The 22,815-nt window shown below is 33.6% G+C and overlaps 1 protein-coding gene across 1 annotated transcript; it reads left to right on the top strand.

The window, feature by feature from the left end:
* Window positions 1-2,488: 2,488 nt before the first annotated feature.
* hirip3 (HIRA interacting protein 3) lies at window positions 2,489-17,342 on the top strand. Its single transcript, XM_056453188.1, has 8 exons — window positions 2,489-2,623; window positions 4,993-5,113; window positions 7,434-7,587; window positions 7,666-8,244; window positions 12,284-12,447; window positions 13,038-13,188; window positions 15,249-15,347; window positions 16,869-17,342. Exons 1-8 carry the CDS (start codon window positions 2,556-2,558, stop codon window positions 17,057-17,059), a joined length of 1,527 nt encoding a protein of 508 aa, XP_056309163.1. The 5' UTR covers window positions 2,489-2,555; the 3' UTR covers window positions 17,060-17,342.
* Window positions 17,343-22,815: the final 5,473 nt, after the last annotated feature.

Raw genomic sequence — 22,815 nt, 5'->3', positions numbered from 1 at the left:
TGGTTTAAATGTGTAAGTGTTTAAATTGTAATAGAGTCAAAATTAGGCATTCAAAATCACACGAGAGAAGAAAGAAATGGCCAAAGATGTAAATATAAGAGAGGAAAGAATTAAAGTAAATATTTATGAGGGAATTCTTGTTGATTTTAATACAAACAGAAATACGGGCATTATGAACTAACAATCATACTAACAATCATTTCAAAAGAAAATAAAATATAAGTTAATACAAAATAATGAAGGTTGTGTTAAGTAACATTAAAGACTGAAAATGTTTTTGAGAGAAGTCATTAAAGGCAGGAAATTAATTACAAATGGTTTGTTCTTAGACAATTTAAGTTTTTTACTATTCAAATTATTTTCTGAAAAAGGTAAAATATCTGATGAAAAAAGCTAACATGTTCAATTGTATGATCTAGTCAAGTAGAACAAATGTAAAGAAAATTTCAAAGGCTAGGGGGAGATATAAACTATATTACAGGAATACATTAAATGATATATAGGCTTGTACAGTTCGCACAGCTTTTTGATTCTTTGAGGGTAATATGGACTCAATATAATGCTACTCTTTAATAATCTTGAATTTTTACCTAAAAATGTACACATATGAATATGAAATTTGGCCACTAAAATAAAGAAATTGATAAAAAATGTATGGGTCTTTTTGTCTAGTTTTCAAAATTTCCCAGATGAACATCTTTTCCAATGTAAAGTAATATGTTCATCAATATCGACAGCAAAAAAGTCAATTACATTTCGCTACAAAAAAAAAGACACATAAGAGCAGTACCAAAATAAATGAACAGCGCTCTCTGGCATCTGCTTGCAAAAGCTACATCTCACATCTATATCTTTTTAAAATTTTGTTAAATAAAGTTTGGCAAGATATATACTGTGAAGGAGATTAAACGAAAGCTTTTTAACCTTGTTTGTTAAAAGATAACGGTTAGGAAGAAGCCAAACTTCTTTTTCCAATCATCACTCAATTTTTTTTTTCTGTTTTTTTTTTTTTTTTTTTTTAATGAAAATATACAACCACAGTAGGAGATCAATATAAGGGAGATACAAAAGAGGGAAAATACAAACTACATTAGCTGCAGAAAGAAAAAATACTAACAAAACTAAAAAGGGAAAGTAAATTACAATTGTATACAAGTGTATGAAATTAAATGAATTAAGAGCATAACAGGAAAGCTATCTAACTCAAATCAGAGTCAACAGACAACAGTTCTTCATATAGTACCAAGAATCTGACACAGTTTTTGTTGTTACACATACAGAAAGATTTGAGCAGTGAGTTAACTATAATCAGAAAATGATTAGGTTAGAGTAATTAGGCAAGTTATTGTATAATGATGGTTTGTTCTGTAGACTATCGAAAAAATATAGCCTAAATGGGCTAATAATTTTGACCTTAAAATGGTGTTTAAAACTTTTAACCTGCTTTTATTCTAGCCGAAATAAAGCAATTAAGACTTTCTCCATAAGAAAAAATATTATCAGACACACTGTGAAAATTTCCTTCCTCTGTTAAACGTCATTTGGGAAATATTTAAAAAGAAAAATAAAAGGGGGGCGAATAATTCTGACTTTAACTGTATAAAAAAATTTCCAACCAAGATAAAAAAGTTGAAGATAAATTCTTTAGATTTATGTGCAGAATCTGAGTAATAACAAATAATTTCTTTTGAACTAAAGATTGTGCAAAGGTAGGAGGAGTGTTTGAATAATGATACAGGTCGAACCAAAATTTCTGAACAAATTCACACATACAAAATAACTGTATTAAAGTTTTATCATCCTTACCACAAAATGTACAATTACTCGAAATATCAACATATTTGGAAACAAATGATTATTCATTTGATGCAATATTTAAAAGTGAATTTCTTTGTTTTTATTAGGAAAAAAGTATTTATGAGGCAACAACCAAGCTTTTCTCCAGTCTATATTATTAATTAATGCAGCCCAATGAAATTAGCCTCGCGGAACAATACCATTTCTTTGCTGAAGAACTAGATGATTATCTTTATTATTACATTTTTTTATCATGAATGTCAATGCTCTCCAGCAATAATGCTGATTCCTTCATATTTTTTGTATTGTATTGTATATGACTTTTTTTTGACCGGATGCATTAAACCTGTGGGGATAGCTCTAAGAACATTATTATATTCTTTGAAGGGAATAGAAAAGTCATGAACAGTCATAAAGCGTTCATAAGACATTAAGTTACCAAAATCATCAAATAAAGAAAATAAATAAATTAAGCCTCTATCAAACCAATTAGCATAAAAAAAATTCTAACAGTTAAATCCATATTATTCCACAAGATAGTTTTGTGTGCTAGGAGTTGTGAAGGTAACACAACTTTCATTCAAAAAGGTCATAACAAATTGATTTCAACGATGTTATGAGCACGTGTCGGGATGAAAGTGTGCGTAATGACGTAAAGTGGCGTGGCCGTGCACAGCAAAGCGCGCCAAGGTAGGGTCGCGCGCGTAGCACGCAGAGAGTACGCAGTGTTGTAAAGTGGCGCAAATGTGTGAAAAAACATGGCCAAAGAAAAGGACGCGATACGAAAGTTTGTAGTGGCTCAACTGCAGAAGTGCTCGGACCTCAGGTAAACAGCATGCTTGAAGAAATGTCGAAAGTGGTGTCGAATATGAGCTTATAACGAGTAACGTACATGTGAAAACGTAATGTTAGCAAGTCGTGCTCCTCAGGTCTTGCATTGGCTCGTGAGTAAACGTTAACAGAATGAAAATAAACCATTTAGGAAGGTATATTATAAAAGACTGCGTCGTCTTGAATTTCTACATGAATGCAGCCACATCATACCACATAGGAAGCGGTGTAATGTGAAGGTGTCGTGTTTTGTATGTGTATATTAACGTTACGTTACTCGAGGGATGCTACAATGTTGTTGTGTGACGCAGCTTGTGTACGTTAACGTTAAAAGAAAATACTATAACGTTAGTATATTTTACAAGTACGATGGAGAGGTTTGACAGATTGACAGTAAGAGATATAGATATCTATCTGTGCTCGTCTGGGCGATATGGCAAAATAAGGAAAACACACCTCAGTAAGTTAAGCAAACTTAAGCAAAACTGAAATCTCGATATTTTCCATGTTTTTCATAATGGATTTTTCATACCTCAAAATTAAAGTAATAAGTGTCATTTTTCTTTAATTTGAGTTTCGTAAATTACCCGAAAGCTGAATAAATACGCCTTCAGTTGATGTATACGTTTTATTTTTGTTAATATTACTGTTATTATTTGGATGGGACAATGTTTGACCTTGATACTATTTGAAAATCTGAAATCTGAGAGTTCAAAATCAAAATATTTTGATAATTACCTTTTATAATTGTCTATATGAAGTATTTTACAATGCATATTACTAACGATTAGAGTCTTGCTATATTTACATTGGGATTGGGATCTTCATGGAATGTGATCTATTCTTAATATTCTGATCTTTTTGTCATTAAAATTATCTTTTTTTTACCCTTAAAAATACACCAACATTTTAATATTGCATTACAACATGATGGTAAATTGTCATGTATAGTAAATCTAAAACATGCAGGCTATGCATGTGTTATTTATTGGGGTAAAATTGGTTTTCTATTCATACATTCGTTCGTTAACAACTCTTGACTTTCTCCTTATATTGTTTACCATGGTACTTTGAATATTCGGTATGAAATCACATGCAAGTATAACAGCATTACTTATTTGACTGTGAACAATATTGTAGTTTTATAATTGATTATTGGCTGCTAATATAATTTAACTATTTAGAATTCGCAAAAAAACTTTCCTGAAATTATGATATTAAGGAGAAAGTCTGAATGTGTGAATATAAAACCAACTTTACTTCAATGTATTGTTTCTAAAGGGGCCTCAGATATTAGATGAGATGACAGATCAGCTAAAATGTTGAGACACTACCTGACAAGTCTTCGGAACAACAAATAATAACTTGACTTCTAGTTGATAATTTGGTATCAGGAGTGGCTTATATGAAAGGCAAAGTCCTCTAGATTACACTTATTTTACCAAAATATTGTGTATGACTCCCATGAGCTTGGAGGACTACATCCATACATCACTGCAATGACTCAAATCACTTATTAATAAAGTCATCTGGAATGACAAAGATTCATCTTTAATGCCGCCTTCTTCATCTTACCCCAGACATGCTCAATAATGTTCATGTCTGGTGACTGAGCTGGCCAATCCTGGAGCACCTTGACTTTTGTTTTGATGTTGACTGTTGTTTTGAGTATGAGGAGCAGCGCAATCCTGCTGAAGAATTTGCCCTCTGCTGTGGTTTGTAATGTAATGGGCAGCAAAAATGTCTTGATACCTCAGGATGTTGATGTTGCCATCCACTCTGCAGATCTCTCACATGCCTCCATACTGAATGTAACCCCAAACCATGATTTTTCCTCCTCCAAACTTGACTGATTTTTGTGAGAATCTTTGGTCCATGTGGGTTCCAATAGTTCTTCTGCAGTATTTGTGATGATTGGGATGCAGTTCAACAGATGATTCATCTGAAAAATCTTACCTTCTGCCACTTTTCCAAATAATCAGTTAGAAGTCAAGTTATTATGTGCTGCTTTTACAATTAGGATCGATGACAAGACTTTTGTCAGGTCGTGTATGTGTAAACAGAAACATGATGGATTGTCACCAAATATTGTCACCAAAAATAATTGAGGTTATTTCCATGCACTCCCTTATAAATTAATATTTTTGAAAAAGATCTACTCGTACCATATATTTAGTTTTTTGGTAAAATTTATTAATAATATTTACATACTCAATATACAGTCACATCCATCATAGGCCACTATAAGTGAAAGAGCATGTTTGCAATGCTTCGATGTGTCAAGTTATATCTTATTTTGCATTGATTTCTATTATGACCCATCAGAATAACATTAGCACAACTGATTTACCATTACTCTCCCAGCACACTGACTTTAGGCATTCTGAGGAGGAAATACCTGGAGAAAGTGGGAAGAGAGTCGCTCAGCGCACAGGACAGACAGCTGATGAAGGTTATTGTTGAGGAGGAGCTTTTGAAGATGCAGGTAAACAAGAGACAGAAAAGTCATGCTTGATTTACTACCCTTTCATTATGTTTGTGGCTGTTTTTGTCCCAATGACTTCCATTATAACAACATTTTTCGATTGCAAAGACGAGACATGATTTAATCATGCATTGTTGATTGTTGATGGTTTTCCCTGTTGGGATAAAGGGTACAATTTTCTGGTTTTAAAGTTGACCATCAGTCAAAAAAGCTTGTTTCTGGCTTTTATATGGAGTATTGTGTGTGCATGAGTGTATAGGAGAGACATTTGCATGCTTGCTATGCCTGAGAAAATCAAAATAAGCAGCTCAGCTCTCAGAATATAGTAAACATAGTGTATTTATGCATGCAGGTTATAATCTGCTGTTTTAATCCATATAACTCTATATATAAGCCAGAAACTTTTTTTTGCAAGGGTCTATCTAAAGGGTCTGCTGTCAACTGATGATCAACAGTAAAATGACACATTTGACCTCTTCCCAACAGGGAAAACCACCAACAATCAAGAAGCAAGATTATATAGTGTCAATAAAAAAATTGCAATCATAAATTGTTGTTAAAATGGAAGTCAGTGGGGCAAAAACAGCCACCAACATAATGAAAGCATTGTTAAATAAAACAATACAGAAAGGTTAATTAGAGGATCTGGCTAATAAAAATAATTTGTGTCCTCTTTATAGACTCTGTAAATATGATTTAAAAAACAACAGCATTATTTTTTTATTTGACTGTAAACAATGTTGTAGTTTTATAATTGATTATTAGCTGCTAAATATAATTTTGCTATTTAGAATTTGCAAAAAAAACTTTTCTGAAATTATATTATTAAGGAGAAAGTCTGAATGTGTGAATATAAAACCAACTTTACTTAAATGTATTGTTTCTAAAGGGGTTCCCTAGCCTCAGATATTAGATGAGATGACAGATCAGCTAAAATGTTGAAAACTTAAACTACCTACAATCAAACTGGGAGTTTTAATCTAATAACTACCTTTTAAAGCATGTTACCAGAGTGTTACCTGACTACTGTGGATGCCACCCAGTGTTATATAGTCCTATCACAATAAGTCTTTTTTTTTTTGTGCCTTTTTTTATAATGACTATAATTCTATTCATGGCCCTTTAAAATTTGCTTAAACTATCAAATAAACATGACCAATGGGATTTATCATTAATTAAATAAGACGAGTGGCAAATCCGGATTTCACTATTTCCAGATGCGAAAAGCTCTCGGGTTCCTTACAAAAAATGTTCCTTACAAATGTATTTTTGTCGCATGTTGGCATACCACTGTAATCCACACGTGAGCTTATAGGCTGGTGATGCAATGACATTAATGGATCTATTTACAATAACATCTATTATGTATGTAACATTCTAAAAGCACCTCATGTGAACACTTGAATCATATTATTGTCTTATTCAGATTAAGACAAATCATTAGATCCCTGATGTCCATGTTAAAGTAGTCACAAGCCCCAAACCCAGATAAAAGTGTTCTCTGATATTGATGACAGACAGCTTTTTCACAGGTTAGTAGTAAGCTAATGTAATGTTAATAGCATAATGCAAATCTTGCATTCATGCTAACAAACAAATCATCAAAAGAAATATTAATGCAATACAAATATATAAAATATGAATTGATGTTTACTTTGAACTTGTTATAAATGTATATTTATATTGTTCAATTATAATAATTAAAATATATATTTTTTATCAAATAATTTTGTGGCTAAAAAGTATCGGTTCAGGCACTGTTTTGGCACCGGTACCGTTTTTAAAATATCGATTTAGCACCGGTATTGAAATAACCCCAAACAATACACTACTGACGACCCATGTCTCCAAACAATTCTTCTTCTTCCACTTGTTCTAATTACGGTTGACAACACAACGTGGCGTCTCTCTGCCGTCTGAACACTGTAACAGGTTAAAACAGTCTAAAATAGTCTTTGATGCTATCATGCATATTAATGAAGTTGCACCTCATTCACAATAGAGCACGCTGATTGGTTTGAATCATGTCTACTTAATGATGAAAGCTCAAAGACGTCACGTTGTACTGGCCGGAACACACATCCAGTCTCCACACTGGAATTTACGCAAGATCTAATCGCCTTGACGTAGCTTTAATTTCTTTACAAACCAGAAGAACGAATTTTCTCGAAATAATGCAAAAACAACCAATTTTCACTCTTTAGTGAAATAAATGTGTCCTAATAGCGTTTTTAGCAGCGTGTGACCACATATGACTGTCAACATCTCAAAAAATTTGTTTTGGTGTTTCCTGACCCTTTAAACCCCTTTCAATTTCCAGGCTAGCAGTGACGATGAGCCTCTTATTAAGATTGCGAATTCATCAAAGAGTCAAAGCAAACGAAAAAGGATGGATGATGAAGATGATGAGGATGAGGAGACAAAAGTGGTGGATAGGACAAAGCGGTCACGGCTGGACGAGTCTCCTCCACCAGGTATCTATGTAACATTTTGGAGAGTCGCTGTCTATTGTTGAAATTTGTATAAGTAACTTTCTAATCCCTGTGTTTCAGACTCCCCTGACTCTGGCATAGAGAAGGCTATGAATGAGGGAGGACACAAAGAAGAAGTGGGAAGCGATAAAGGCACAGATGAAGACAGTGAGGAGGAGGAGAAAATAAAGGGAAAACCACAGAAAAAGAAAGGAGGGAAGAAAAGCCCACAGGTTGAAGACAACAGGAAGAAGAAGAAACCGAAGATGATGATGGAAAGTGATGAAGATAAGGAGTTGGAAGATTCTGATGATGAGGAGGGAAGAGAAAAAACGAAAAAGAAAGACGATTCAGACAGCGAGGAAGCGGCTGAAAGTGAGTCTGCGAGCGATTCTGAGGATGAAAAAGTGAAGAGCAAAACAAAGACACAGAGCAAGAGAAAAGATATCAGAAAAAAGAAGCCGGTTGAGAGGGATGTCGTGAAGGAAGTGGAGAGGGAGGTGTTTGGGAGCAGCTCGGAGAGTGAAGAGGAGAAAAATCAGAGCGTTAAAATAAAAAATGGGAGCATCTCTGGAGATGAAAGCGCTGGAGACAGTGATGAGGAGAAGGATAAGAGTGAAGATGCTGCTGTTTTATCCTCTAAAAACACAGAGAAGAGTGGTAAGAATCCCTTAGAGGTCAAAGCTGGTACTTGTTTTAACCTCTTATTTTTTTTAATAACAATAGCTCTGCTTTCATACACTTTTTTTTTTAGACAATAAAATATACATTATATATATATATATATATATATATATATATATATATATATATATATATATATATATATATATATATATATATATATATATATATATATATATATATATACACGCATACATACATGCATACACAAAATAATAATAATAAAAAACAAGCAGAAGGGAAAATAAATGAATAAATCCACCTGTTTTTAAGTACATTTTGAAGTCTCGCATAAAAAATGCTCAATATTAACCAGGGCTTAAATTAAATTTGAAATCAAATGAGTTTATGTTGTTATTTATTAGTACAAAAATAGAATAAACAATAACAAAATGTGTGTATATATATATATATATATATATATATATATATATATTTTTTTAGATTTGTTTAGATCTGTATTTCAGAAACCGCTTTTGAATATTTAATTTAAAATTGTATACATTTTTTGAAGATCACTCTTTGTTTAAAAACTAAAACGAAAAACTTTGTTTATTTCTACATTTTGTTTTGAAAATGACACATTCAAATCATCATTAATCTGACTTTTTCAATGTTAGTGGGTGTTTACATGGGCATCAATAATCCGATTTTAATGCGATTTAAGACAATACTCTGATTAAGAGTCTACAATGTAAACAGCGCTTTTTGATTAATTTAATCTGATTAAGGTCATAATCAGACTAAACAGAAATCAGATTAAGACGTGGAGTATGCCGATTTTAGTTGTATTATTAAAGTGCAGTACAGACATGTAAACACCTTAATCAAACTATCATCATCATGTAGGACTTTCGGTATTCTTTTGAACACATTCAGGTGCTGCTGGTCAATTTGACAAAGCTTCTATGTTCGTTCTTGCTGTCAATTGCGGAAGCAGTTATTGATAAAAGGTTTCTGGTAAACCGTTGTGACAGCTGCAGGCGCTGTGAGGCGCGTGCACGCGAGGGGGGAGTCAGATTTCGATACAACACCGGCACTGCATGTTCCTCCACGTCGCGTGTTTGATGGGTCGTTTTTGAACGATTCGTTCATTTTTTTAACAAATCTTTTGTATGACTCATGGAGTGAATCATTCATTTGTGCATGTGCTCATTTGTGCAAGTGGAGCTCGCATTGCTGCCTTGGAGTGGTCTGTTTCCGCCCAGCCCTAGCAGTAGCTGATTGTATTCAGAAACATTTTTTGTTGTTCTGGGTTGAAAGTCTCTTCGCATTTCTACAGTAATGATTAAAGTAAATGATCTAAATGTTTTTATATGTACTTTTATATTCTGGGTAAGGCATAAAACTCAAATGTTTTAATTGATCATGTGATAACAGAAATGGGCTCTATGGGAAGGTATTAATTGACAAATCAGTGATCTGATCACATTGTTTTGTTTATTCCAAAATCCCTCAGCCCAGGTTTGTCATCATATTGGTTCAGTATTATTACCACCAGAATCTGCGCACTCAAAAATCTTTTACACCTCCAAAAAACACTATATTCATTGCATTTTGTCTTATCTGTCTTTTGAAGCGCATTAAATAGTAATTTCATTCATTTTCCTTCGGCTTAGTTCCTTTATTTATCAGGGGTCGCCACTGCAGAATGAACCACCAACTATTTCAGCATATGCTTTACACAGCAGATGCCCTTCTAGTCCCGACCCAGTACTGGGAAACACCCATACACTCTCACATTTACACACATACACTATGGCTAAGTTAGTTCATCCAATTAACCTATGGCGCATATCTTTGGACTGTAAGACAAATCGAAGCACCTGGAGGAAATCCACATGCAAACATCCACACAGAAATGCTAACTGACCCAGCTGGGACAGCAACCTTTTTGCTGTGAGGCGACAGTGCTAAGCACTGAGCCACAGTGTCGCCGAGCTACAAAATACTGTAATTTTACGTTTCACATAGACTTTAAGACTTAAAATGTGCACCATGGAAATCAAATTTGATATGATGCAGACTTTGTTAAAAATTCACCAACCCTAGAATGTGCATCATTGACTTTTTAATTAGTTTGTTTGTCTCTGATGATAAACTGTGGGGATTAGGAGCTACTTTTTTTCCACAAAATATGGAAACAGTTTATTAACAGATATTTTTTACAGTGTATAAAGTGGTCATGTCATGCTCTCAGCTCAAGGATTTTTATTTTTATTTTTCAGATCTTTTTATTAACATTTTGGTCAATAAAACATCTATTTCAAAAATATTTGAAAAACAGAGACAAATTATCTTTGCCCCAACAGAGCTCCCCGCCCCACTGCACCATTTTTATACAATATAATTTTATATCATGTCATGAAATATATATATGTATGTATGTATGTATGTATGTATGTATGTATGTATGTATGTATGTATGTATGTATGTATGTATGTATGTATGTATGTATGCATGCATGCATGCACACATATATATATATATATATATATATATATATATATATATATATATATATATATATATATACATATATACATACATACAATACAAGTAGATGAAACTTACTTTATATGTTCACTCATCTGTACATATACGCACACACAATGATTCACAGTAGGCTTAGCAAATGTAAAATAAGATAATTTAGATATAAAATGGAGGGAAGGAAAAAAATGTGAGAAACAAATAAACAACGGTCAAACTGCAAATATTATGTTTGGATCCATTTGCTCTATATATGTCGGCACTGGCTGCCAAAAAAAAAAAAAAAATTTTTGACTGCAACCTTCTTTTTGACTGCAACCTAAGTACCGAATCTTCTCCATTGTAAGAAGGTACATAAGATCCCTAATCCAATGATTAAGAGATGGAGGAAATTAGTCCTTCCATTTTTAAGCAGTATAAATAATTTTTCTAGCAATTAATGTTGAAAAAAAAATCTAATGTCCAAACTGGGATCTGTAATTAAACCAAATATTCTTACAATAGGGTAAGGGTCAATTAATACATGCAGAACATTTGAAAAGAAATTAAATAATAATTGCCAAAAGTTGGTAGTTTTAGAACATGACCAAAACGTGTGTGATTAGCTATCTCTACTTCACATCTATTACATAAGAGATTTATAGTTGGTGAAAATTTTTAATTTTGCTTTTGTCCAATGTAGGCGATGGACCACTTTAAACTGAATAATTGTGTCGCAAACAAATTGAAGTTGAGTGAATCTTATTTATAATGTCTTGCCAAATTTTCTCTGAGAGAATCGACTCAAGCTCATTTTCCCATTGTTGTTTCGACTTTGTTACCGAAGTTAGATTTTGTGAGGAGATAAAATAGTAAATCACACCTATATTACCTTTGAGAACTGGGTTAGTTTTTAAAATTGTGTCAAATAATGTTTCTGTAGGTAAAGTCGTAAAGTCTACTGTATTATAAATCATAAAACTGCTGATATGTAAATATCTAAAAAAAAATGTGTTTTGGGGATATTGTATTTGGTTCTTATTTGGTCGAAGGACATGAAATTGGAATCGCTATATAAATCGTCCAGTGTGAGAAGTCCTTTCTCTATCCTGCAGTTAAATGTAGCATCTGCAATCGAAGGAGTAAACATATGATTTCTCATAATGGGGCATTCATTGAGAGATCTTTAAATGATAAAGCTCGTCTAAATTGGTGCCATATTTTGAAAGAAGTTTTAACAATTGGATTCGGAGAGTATCTAGTTATTGGGTCAGGAAGAGGAATCTTAGAACAAAGTAAAGAAGATTATGCAGATTTACAAGCCTTTTCTAATTGTAACCATGTGGGATTATAAGAAAGGTTAATCCAATACAACATAAAGTTAGAAGCCAGAAGGGAGCTACTTTTGTTCTCTTTGACTCATTAAGATTATTTGACTCCATTTTCAAGTGTTTTGTGCAGTATTGCGGTTCTGCACTCAAGTCTAATTTGCATCTTTGGATGGAAAACATATCTGCTGTTCATCTCTGCTTGTCTTGACAGAGAAGTTACGGGACGGTCAGGAGGAAGCAGAGGACTCTGACTCTTCATCTCTTCCCTCACTGGAGGATGAGGAGGAGCAGGAGAAAGAGAAGAACAAGAAAGAGGGGACGAAAAGCGTGAGAAAGAAGAGCAGTGAGGAGAGAGAGAACACATCCAGAGGAAAGGCAAGATGACTTGGAGCTCAGATTATATCGCAAATAACTATGTTATACATGTAGTAAATGCTGTCATTTAAAAATTTCACAATATTATATTGGACATTTTTATTTATTTATTTATTTTTTATTTTTTGCCTCGACACAATAAGGTCCTGCAGCTCTCTGCTGCATATAGTGTCTATTTAGCCTATGAAATACCTTACTAAAATGGCTTATAATAGAAGAACTTCCATACAGAAATGAAAAATCTTTTGCAGTGTTGGAGGGCAAAAACTACAGTAGTCAACATTTGAAGTGGATCATCACCTTTCATCAAAGTTGTCCTAAAACTATTAAACAGCATCCATTCTTGTCCTAGGATAATTTTTGAAAACCATTTTTTGATTCACTTCGAATGTTGACTACTGTACATGATATAAGAAGACACCTAATGTTTTGTGGTTCATTTAAAAATACCAAAACATCGTGTTGTGATTCTATTTGACAACTTTTGACAAAGGATTGGAAAAATATTCCCTTTTAAACATTGTTTGTGAGCTGATTGTAATTGTTTTTAAAAGTATATGCGTTTACTGAAGACATTTGTTGACCATCAGGATGAGGAAAATAAAGCTGTGTCCAGACTGAAGCGCTACATCGCCCTCTGTGGAGTGAGACGAAACTACAAAAAGCTGCTGGATGGTTGTCGATCTGTAAAGGCAAAGGTGGCTGTACTGAAAAAAGAGCTGGAGGAGCTGGGTGTGGAAGGTTAGTGTGTGCGTGTGTGTATGTAACATGCAGTGTAATGAATGTTCGCAACAATATGCTAAGACGGGTTTTCAAACTGTGGGGCGCGCCCCACCACCTATTAAGGAGACATTGAGGCGTGCACTCGAGTAAATTAAGATGACAATTTTTATGCGTTCACTAGAGGGAATATCATTAACGTTAGCTTCACGGCTACCTATCAGGCACCTGTAGAGTTAATGCTAAGTAGAATATATACAAATAAAGTGGAGTGGGTGCTTTTAAAAATGAATGACAGTGAATGAATGAAAGTCAAACCGGTGAGCCGTCTGACAAAACAAGTGCCCTTCTGAATCAAATCGGCAGAATACCCTTCTGGATCTTTCACTTTGAAGAGGCTACTGACTATGTTTACATGGACATCAGTTATTTGCCTTAGGACAATAATGTAATGATGGTGTTACGTGAAGTGCTTTTTGAATGTTTCGTCACCAGGCTATTCACGTTTCCTGCTGAGGCTCATGTAATTTTGGGTGTTTAATTTTTTGACTTTACTGCAGTTCGTTTCAAGTTTCACTTTCACGTCGCTGTGGCAAACTGGGCTATTAAACATGATTATAAAGTAAGGACTGGTGGAAGAGTGTTGTTTTAATGGAAAGCCAAATTCCATTTCTGTTTAGTTCAGTTATGACTTTAGTCGGATAAATCAATAATCGCTGTTTATATTGTAATCTCTAATCAGAGTATTCTCTCAATACTTTAAAATCGTATTAAAGTGTTGTTGCCCATGTAAACATACTCAATGTTCAACTCAGTCACACCGTAAGGGCTCTTCGAACTTGGCTTTGCGAAGCAGCATTCTCTGTATGTACGTACATCAAAAGCAAGTAGGTTATGGCTCACACTTATTGACGGGAAGATGATTTACGGTTAGTTGTGTCAGGATTACGATCACAGATTAGCATGTTGTCCTCACAGAAACAGGCTCAGCCATCACACTGAATCCGGTAAGCTGTATATTTATGTTTCAATGTAATTAATGCTACACACTTTAAACACAGCAAGTAATATGTGAATGATGGTTGCACATGCATTATAATTTTGGCTCGAGGGATGGGTGCCTGGGAGTTTGCGAGTGAAATTGGACAAATTTGTGGGGGCGTGTGTCCTAAAAGTTTGAAAACCACTGTGCTAAGAGACATGCATATTTATCTATCATTGTTTGGAATCATGTAGGTGGATAAACCTGGGCTATAAGCACTTTATGCTTTTGTGATAAATACGAATAACAATCCAAATGTTGGTGCGGTGCCTTTTTTAAACAATTAATAAAGCTGATATGGACTAATTTAATATTGCAAAAGCTACTACACATCTAAGTTCATGCAATGATCATATCATCTGCTATTTTACCATGAGAACACCCCACATAAACAAACATCTAGGTTTCAGATTTCACCAATCCATGTGATTTAAAGGGATAGTTCACCCAAAAAAATAAAAGAAGGTATTTTGAATAATGTTCAAAACCTTTAACCATTTACTACCATAGTATTTGTTTTTTTTGACTATACTTTAAAATGTGCAGAGTTCCACAATTTCTTAATGTTGTCATAACACAAATCGAAGTTAATTTAATTGTTTTTAAAAATGTAAGTGAATTCAACATAAAACAATAAAGTTGTCCCAAAAACAGTGTAAGAATTGTGTTGTTACACCTCATTTTAAATAAGTAATTCGAACAAGCAGCAAATTTCATTTTTGAGTGTATGAAAATATATTCTTTTTGTTTGAAACAAGTCAAAGATGAGTAAATGATGACCGTTTTCATTTTCGGGTGAAGTATACCTTTAAAAGCATACCTCAAACACACATAAAGTCCAAGTTCTTCTCTACGACCCAGTTTTACTGTTCTAATACATTACTTGGTAATACATTTTTGTTATATTACAATTTATTACATGTTCTAACCATTAATACACCAAAACAGGTTGTTTTTTCAAAAATATTACTGCATTTAGTATGTGGTAGAATTGTTGTACAAAATCATTTATTACTGGTGAAATATGTTTGTCCACCAGGTCAACCCTCGATAGAAAAGTGCAAAAAAGCTCGACTCAAGAGAGAAGAAGCACAAGAGCTGGCTGAGCTGGACATGAGCAACATCATCACCACTCAGGGTAATCATACTTGTAAAACATTTCCAATTTCAGGTATTCCAACACAGGGTTCCCACAGGTCATGCACTTTCTGGAATATCATGAAATTTTAAAAGGACTGTTCCAGACAGCAAATTTCATGGAATATCAGGGATTTTTGTTTGTCGCTTTAAATTTTAGTTTCCAGTTATTAAAATGTAATCTATATATTTTTTACATCAAGCCGTGTACATCTCATAGCTATTTTCAGTTCCTTTTTATTCCTCTAACACTCATTAACTAGATATCACTTTAGTCAAATACAGTCTTCAGACTTTAGCTGTTAACTAAAGATAACGTCTTTAAAATCTGCTTTAATTTATCCCTTGTTGTTCATATTAAAGTCCTACAAAATTATATTCAGGTTAAAACCATTTTAATTAGGGTTTCCACTGGGTTTCAAAAAGTCTTAAGTCTTAAATTCTCTAAAGGAATGTCTTTTAGGTCTTAAATCATTTTAAATGGGTATAAACCTTACATGGGTATCATATATAAATCTTTATATATATATATATATTACTTATGTTTTTATAGTAATATAAATGTATTGTTATATTGTTTGTTAGATTGTATATAAGCTTGTCATTAAAAAAAACGAAATCCCATCTTACAAAAGTGTGTAGGATTTGCTTGCTTTGACACATTATTTAAAAAATGGCCAAGAAATACTTTTTTTTTTTTTGACGGTGCAAGTAAAAGACTTTTCTGCTGGCCCAACCAGGCCATTAGAAAAAATCCTTAACATTTAGCCCTGTTTATGTCTGAAATTTAATTCATTATGGTTTTAAAAGGGTCTTTAATAGTCTTACATTTGACTTGATGAAACCTGTAGAAACCCTGTTTAATATTATAGACGGAAAAAAGAGGAACCAAATGCATAAGGTTGCTATATCTTTTCCAATTACAATTCACTTAAATAGGGATGTCTTTATATTCCCTATATATTAACCATTTTCCCCAACCCTTCCTGAAAATATCTGTTTTCATCCTTAACCTAAATGTCAGTTTTTCCATTACCTGAATTTCTTCAATTATCTCAAACCACTGCTTACATTTCAACATTGAGTCTTTAAATCAATTCCTTGTTAAAGTCTTTTTGCATGCCACAAGAAAAATCTTGCTCAAATATTAGTCACCTCGTGGGGCAATCTTAATATCCCCCATAAACAAAAATAAGGCAGTCCTAGGTACTCTGTATCCAAACACCTCAGAAATAACTATCTGCACATCATCCCAAAACAGTTGAATTTTCCCCCAGCTCCAGAAGATATGGGTATGATCTGCCTACCCGCACTGTGTCCATCACATTTGTGGTCTGGAGGCCTGTTTGCTTTTAATTTTGGGTGTTATAATGTGAACTATGTTATGAACTAGCAGTTTAGTGCATTTCCCACACATCAAACCAGTCGGCTGCTGAAAACTTAAACTAAGAACCCTGTTTGTATGCTGATTGGCTATTAACTTTATGAAATTATACCTATTTTTTTATTTTGTCTCCATCAGGACGTCCCAAAAGGAGAGCAGCAGCAGCAGTGTGGCCCCCGGCCCAGAATGCCTCCCCTCCCTCTTCTGCTTATAAACGTGTTGTGGACTCGGACTCAGACAGTGGAGACAGTCACACAAACAGAGGCCGTAAGAGAGGAGCCTGGGCCAACCTGCAGGGCATCATTAGTGACGATGGAGACAGTGAGTAGATGGCCAGTCCTATCTGTCTGCAGTCCATTCCGTAAGTTCTCCCCATTTCACGAGGAACTCTTTATAAACTGTTCAACTTGCTCTTATAAATCAATCTGTTCCGGGCAAAGTAATTTTATGTGTATGTCCTGCTGTTACTAAAGTGATTTCATTCCAACATCTTTGTTTTTTTCTTACGTGTTTTATAATGGTCAGTTTGTACTTTGAACGTTATTTAAGTGTCTTAAATGTGTTAAATAAGGTTTATGCAGCTTTGAAAATAAAATGACATGTTGAATTCTCTTTACTGTCTTTTGTTTACATTCCTTTATCCATAAGAATAATAGAAGCACTTCAGAGCAACTGGTAGAGCAACAAAAATAGATGCTGTGACAAGTCTAGGTTAAGCCCTGCTCACACTGTGAGATTCCAGCCATTATTCTTTCATCTAAGACAAATTTGGGAAATCCTAAAAGATTCCTGAAATCCTAGGCTAAAATTGGTGATCTTTGATCGTTGGTTTGACGTGTTCACAGACTGTTGTGATTAGATTTTTCCTTCAATTAAGTTCTGGCAGTGTCCAAAGATTTCAGACACTTTTCTACGGTGTGACAACATTTTTTTTCTTTTTGGATTTATTATTGAGACATGCTGTGTGCAAAACTACACATACAGATTGTTTAGGTTTGCTGTGAGGAATCATTTCAGGAATACGCGATAGTAAAAGTGTCACGGGTGGATGACGTCAAACTCTGGGGGAGTTTTCCATGTTTGATGCATCTTCATTGTCGTTCACTCTGACATTATGACAGCTGAGATCTTACAGTCTGACAAGGGAGCCATGTTTGTGCAGTCTGATGTGCTACAATCATTTAGGATTATAAAAAAACGCACAGTGTGAGCCGGCCTTTTAGTTTAGCTTTGTGTAAATGTTTATAAAACAAAAGTGTAGATGGAAAAAGTGCAGTGAAAATGAATGAATATTGTGTATGACTCCCATGAGCTTGAAGGACTGCATCCATACATCTCTGAATGACTCAACTTATTAATAAAGTCATCTGGAATGGCAAAGAAAGTGTTCCTGCAGGACTCCCAGAGTTCAAGAGCCTTTGGATTCATTTTCAATGCCTCCATCTTACTCCAGACATGCTCAATAATGTTCATGTCTGGTGACTGGGCTGGCCAATCCTGAAGCACCTTGATCTTCTTTGCTTTCAGGATCTTTGATGTGGAGGCTGAAGTATGAGAAGGAGCACTATCCTGCTGAAGAATTTGCCCTCTCCTGTGGTTTGTAATGTAATGGGCAGCACAAATGTCTTGATACCTCAGGATGCTGATGTTGCCATCCACTCTGCAGATCTCTTGCACGCCCCCATACTGAATGTAACCCCAAACCATGTTTTCTCCTTCACCAAACTTGACTGATTTCTCTGAGAATCTTGGGTCCATGCGGGTTCCAATAGGTCTTCAATACAATATAATATTGAGCTCGACGTTTCCTGGCTGTTTGAGGAGTTAATGAATGATGTGAAGTCTTAAGTTGTTAAAACCACAAGCTATTATTGCTTTTTTTTTTTTTTAGAGAATGTAAACTGGATCATTTTTCATTGGTCATAAAACCAAACCATATTCATTTGGAATAACATTCAGTAACACTCGCAAAAAGCTGTGATTACTGTCCAGAAATGAACCAATTCACAAATAACAAACACTTTCTTGGAACTTAAACACTGAAAGCACAAATACATGTCATAATGATGCTATCATTATAGTTCTCAATGAGTTTTGATTTGTTTTTTAATTAAAACTACTTAAAAAATAACTGCTGGATTCCAAAAATTAGACTATTACATATTTCATTCAATAATATTTGTATAAGTATATTATTTATTTAAGTATAATGAAGTATATGCTGTTTTTTTTGTAATTTTTATTAGCTTTTCATTTTATTGTATGTTTATTAATAATAATGTTTAATAATAAAGTTTTAATAATAAAGCTTTTGTTGATTTAACTTTGAAATGATGACAGTTTTGTCTCTTGCTGAAATTAATATATCACTACAGTGCAAAATGGCATTAAAGAATGTTTTTTAATTTTACAATCAAGATTTGTTTTCATTCAATTTTTATGACAATGGGGCTTTTCATTCATTTATTCATTTTCCTTTGGCTTAGTCCCTTATCTATCACGGGTCTCCACAGCGGATTGAATCGCCAACTATTCCGACATATGTTTTACGTAGTGGATTACGCAGCGGCAAATTAAGTTTATTCAATTCACCTACAGCACATTTCTTTGGACTGTGGGGGAAACCGGAGCAGCCATTCATCCTATCGTTCTTCTGTCTGAAAAGAAAGGTTAGAGTCAGTTTCGCATTTTCACCACTAGATGTCATTAAAGATGTGCTGAAGACTTCACTGCTCACGGAAGTTCAATCATTTTTGTCCTGCGTGTTATTGAAATTTTTGGCACCTTGTGCATTAAGCCTTTAAATTAACCAGGTTATGCTCTGTCATCGCAATTGATTTTTTTAACATTAAGCGTTTTGCAAATTTTAAAGACTAAATCTTGTAAAGTGGAGCCTAATGGGCTTGTTATATTGTTAAAATATAAGTTAGTTAACAGGTTCCGTATTTTGTGAATTTTTTTTTACAGGTGTTTTCTGTGTATTTACGATTGCGAGTTGCATTATGGGAGTTTTATTTCTGCCCTGTCCACTTTTGAGGTTTAAAATTCAACTCTGCAGTTTTAACAAAAAGCCTTTTATTGATATTTTAGTATAGCTTAAGAGAAGATATTGTTTAAGAAATAATATATACAAGTCATTTTGTAAAATAACAGAATGTACTGGCAGCTTATTACCTGGCGTTTGTACCGTGAATTTAGGTTTTTCTAACACCAACTCACAATACATCACTTCATATTATTAAAAATGTCAATACAAGTCACTACAAATTTTTCAACATCGAAAGCCTTTGAGATTGAGGTTTAATGCCATTTAAAAGCATAATTCAGTGGAAAAAATATGAATCACAAAAGACGGAAAACTGAAACATTTTATACATTAGGCAGATTATAGGCTTGACAGGAATGTTTGGGAATTGGTGCAATTTTAAAGTGGGTTAATTTAAAGATTTGTTTTTGTTATTCATAGTGAATGAATTCATAATTGCAAAAACTGAATTTGTGTAATTTAACAATCAAAATCATTTTTTTCCACTATAAACCTGCTGAAATACTGCTGAAATGCATCTGCAGATCATATCATAATTGATGGAAAACTATTTATTTAACAGATGATTTGCCAGGCTACCATAAATGCATTTTAAATATAGATACAAGAATGTTAGAAATTACTGAAATGCTACCTAAATACATTTTATTTTAGTAATGTCAAATGAATCAAAGTAATAATTTATTGGAGGTTACACTGTTTTTAAACACTTATTTATCTTCTATTTGGTCCTTAAATTTTCCTAGTCTTTAAAACATGAAATTTTTTGTAGGCTGCAAAATAAATACAAACTCTTCAAGTGCACATACTCTGATACTTTAATTGCTGTTTCAATTTAACTAGTGGCATAACTCAATCAAACAACTGCATAATGTCTTATCAACTTGACAGAAATTTATAATCAAATTATAAAGTAGTATGGGCGGTTTAGTGGTATTTGATTTGAATTTAGCCTCTAAAAACGTCAATAAATATTTACATGTGGATTGCTGTAGCAAAGTAATGTTTTACAACTCTGAGCATCCTTGTCTCAAATTAAGTGGCTTATATGAAAGGCAAAGGCCTCTATATTATGCTTATTTTATTAAAATAAAATATGGTCATGCCTTGATTTTTAATTATTTCTTTATGACAGTAAGGTCTGATATTGCTTAGACAAAAGTCTTGTCACTTAACAGAAATAATGTACAGTGTAGAATATAAAGTCATGGTGCAGTGGGAAAAGAATTAATATTGTGTATGACTCCCATGAGCTTGGAGGACTGCATCCATACATCTCTGCAATGTGTTCATGTCTGGTGACTGGGCTGGCCAATGCGGGCTCCAATAGCTCTTCTGTAGTATTTGTGATGATTGGGATGCAGTTCAACAGATAATTCATGGGAAACATTGACCTTCTGCCACTTTTCCAAATGATCAACTAAAAGTCAAGTTATTATTTGTTGCTTTTACAACTGAAGTCGACGACAAGACATTTGTCTGGTCGTGTATAATTTGTCATGATTGCTTTGTTTAGATAATGTTGATATTATAAATATCTAACCAATTTAATTGTAATATACTGAACAATTTAAGTGCCTCGTTATTGGGACGGTGAAAGTTACTGGAATAAACTGCTTATTTAAAACGAGCAGAATCAACGCAATTCTTGAGTTTTTTTGAGGGGACAATTTACAAATTTTAGTAAATTGAACATAAAATAATTAAGATTATGATTAAGTAAAGATTAAGTAAAACAATTAAATTAAGTTATTTGTGTTTGGCGAAGAGAGAATTGTGTGGAACCCAGCATTTTTTACAGTAGCATTGCCTTATTAAAAAAAATCTTCATCATCTTCCTGATCTCCCAACCTCCTTCTTAGGATTAATTTTGTTATTTTTACTATAATTATTGTTATTAATGTCCTTATTATTATTATTATTATTATTATTATTATTATTATTAGGGCTGTTATAACCATTTATTTGACCAATATTACCATTAATATGGATTATCCTTCTCATTCTCACCACTGATTGTTTCTGTATTTTATTCTTCTCATTATTAGTCTTGCTTGCTTTTTATTATTGATAATATTAGTACCATCATGGATGCTACTATTTATGCATGTTGTACATTTTTATATGCTGCTTTGTTTATATAATTCTACCTTTACACCCATTTACTATTTTACACACACACACACAGGTTTGTTTATGTGAATTGTTGCGACATTACATTGGTTTCCATAATTTTTATGCTGTGCAAACTATATTTTCTATAGCTCCAATCCTACCACAAAACCCAACCAATTACAAGAAACTGTGTGCATTTATAAGCACCATTTTGTGTGTTTTATAAGTATTTGGAGAAGTGAGGACATCAAGTCCTCATAATTCAGCACCTTATAATATCTGTCATGTAGTTATACAGATTTGTGTCCTGATTTGTCAAAATCTCGTACACTCATTGATTTTTGTTGGGGCAACATGAAGGAATCAAGTTAATTCATTAGTTTTTACAAATTTTAATGAAGTGAACAAAAAACAATTAAGTTGTCCCCCAAGATATCTTAAGAATTGTGTTGATTCAGCTCATTTTAAATAAGTGGCTTGAACAAACAGCAAATATGTATTTTTAATATATAAATACTTTGAGATTCTCTTATAACTGGTTAGGAGAGGTATTGTTAGTTTAGTTTACGGAGTAGCCACTCTTGTAGTTTTCCTTTGATGGGTTGTGTACACTGTAAAACCCAGCAGTCAACTTTTTATCAAATGAAATGAGTGTAATTAACTCAAAATTTACTGAAAGTTAATTCTACTCATTTGAAAAGAGTTTTGCACTTCGTGTTGGAGTTAAATACCTCATTATTTCAACTTAAATAGAGCAAGTTCACAGGACTCATATAGATTAGTTTAACTCAAATGGTTTGTAGCCATCAGTTTCCTCAAACAGTTTGAGTTGCCTTGACATCTGGGTTTTACAGTACTCAGTTGTTTTGAGTTCTCCATTTATTGGGTTTTACTGTGCTCAAATTGCTTCGTTTACTCAAATGG

The sequence above is a fragment of the Danio aesculapii genome, chromosome 3 (assembly GCF_903798145.1).
Source record: "Danio aesculapii chromosome 3, fDanAes4.1, whole genome shotgun sequence".
Classification (NCBI taxonomy): Eukaryota; Metazoa; Chordata; class Actinopteri; order Cypriniformes; family Danionidae; genus Danio; species Danio aesculapii.
The sequence above is the reverse complement of the archived record's forward strand: the minus strand, read 5'-3'. Positions and strand labels throughout refer to the sequence as shown.

Coding starts and splice junctions, on each gene's coding strand:
- hirip3 (XM_056453188.1), top strand. CDS start 2,556: ATGGCCAAAGAAAAGGACGCGATACGAAAGTTTGTAGTGGCTCAACTG. Junction 2,624..4,992: donor CAGAAGTGCTCGGACCTCAG/GTAAACAGCATG, acceptor TTACTCTCCCAG/CACACTGACTTTAGGCATTC. Junction 15,348..16,868: donor CAACATCATCACCACTCAGG/GTAATCATACTT, acceptor TGTCTCCATCAG/GACGTCCCAAAAGGAGAGCA.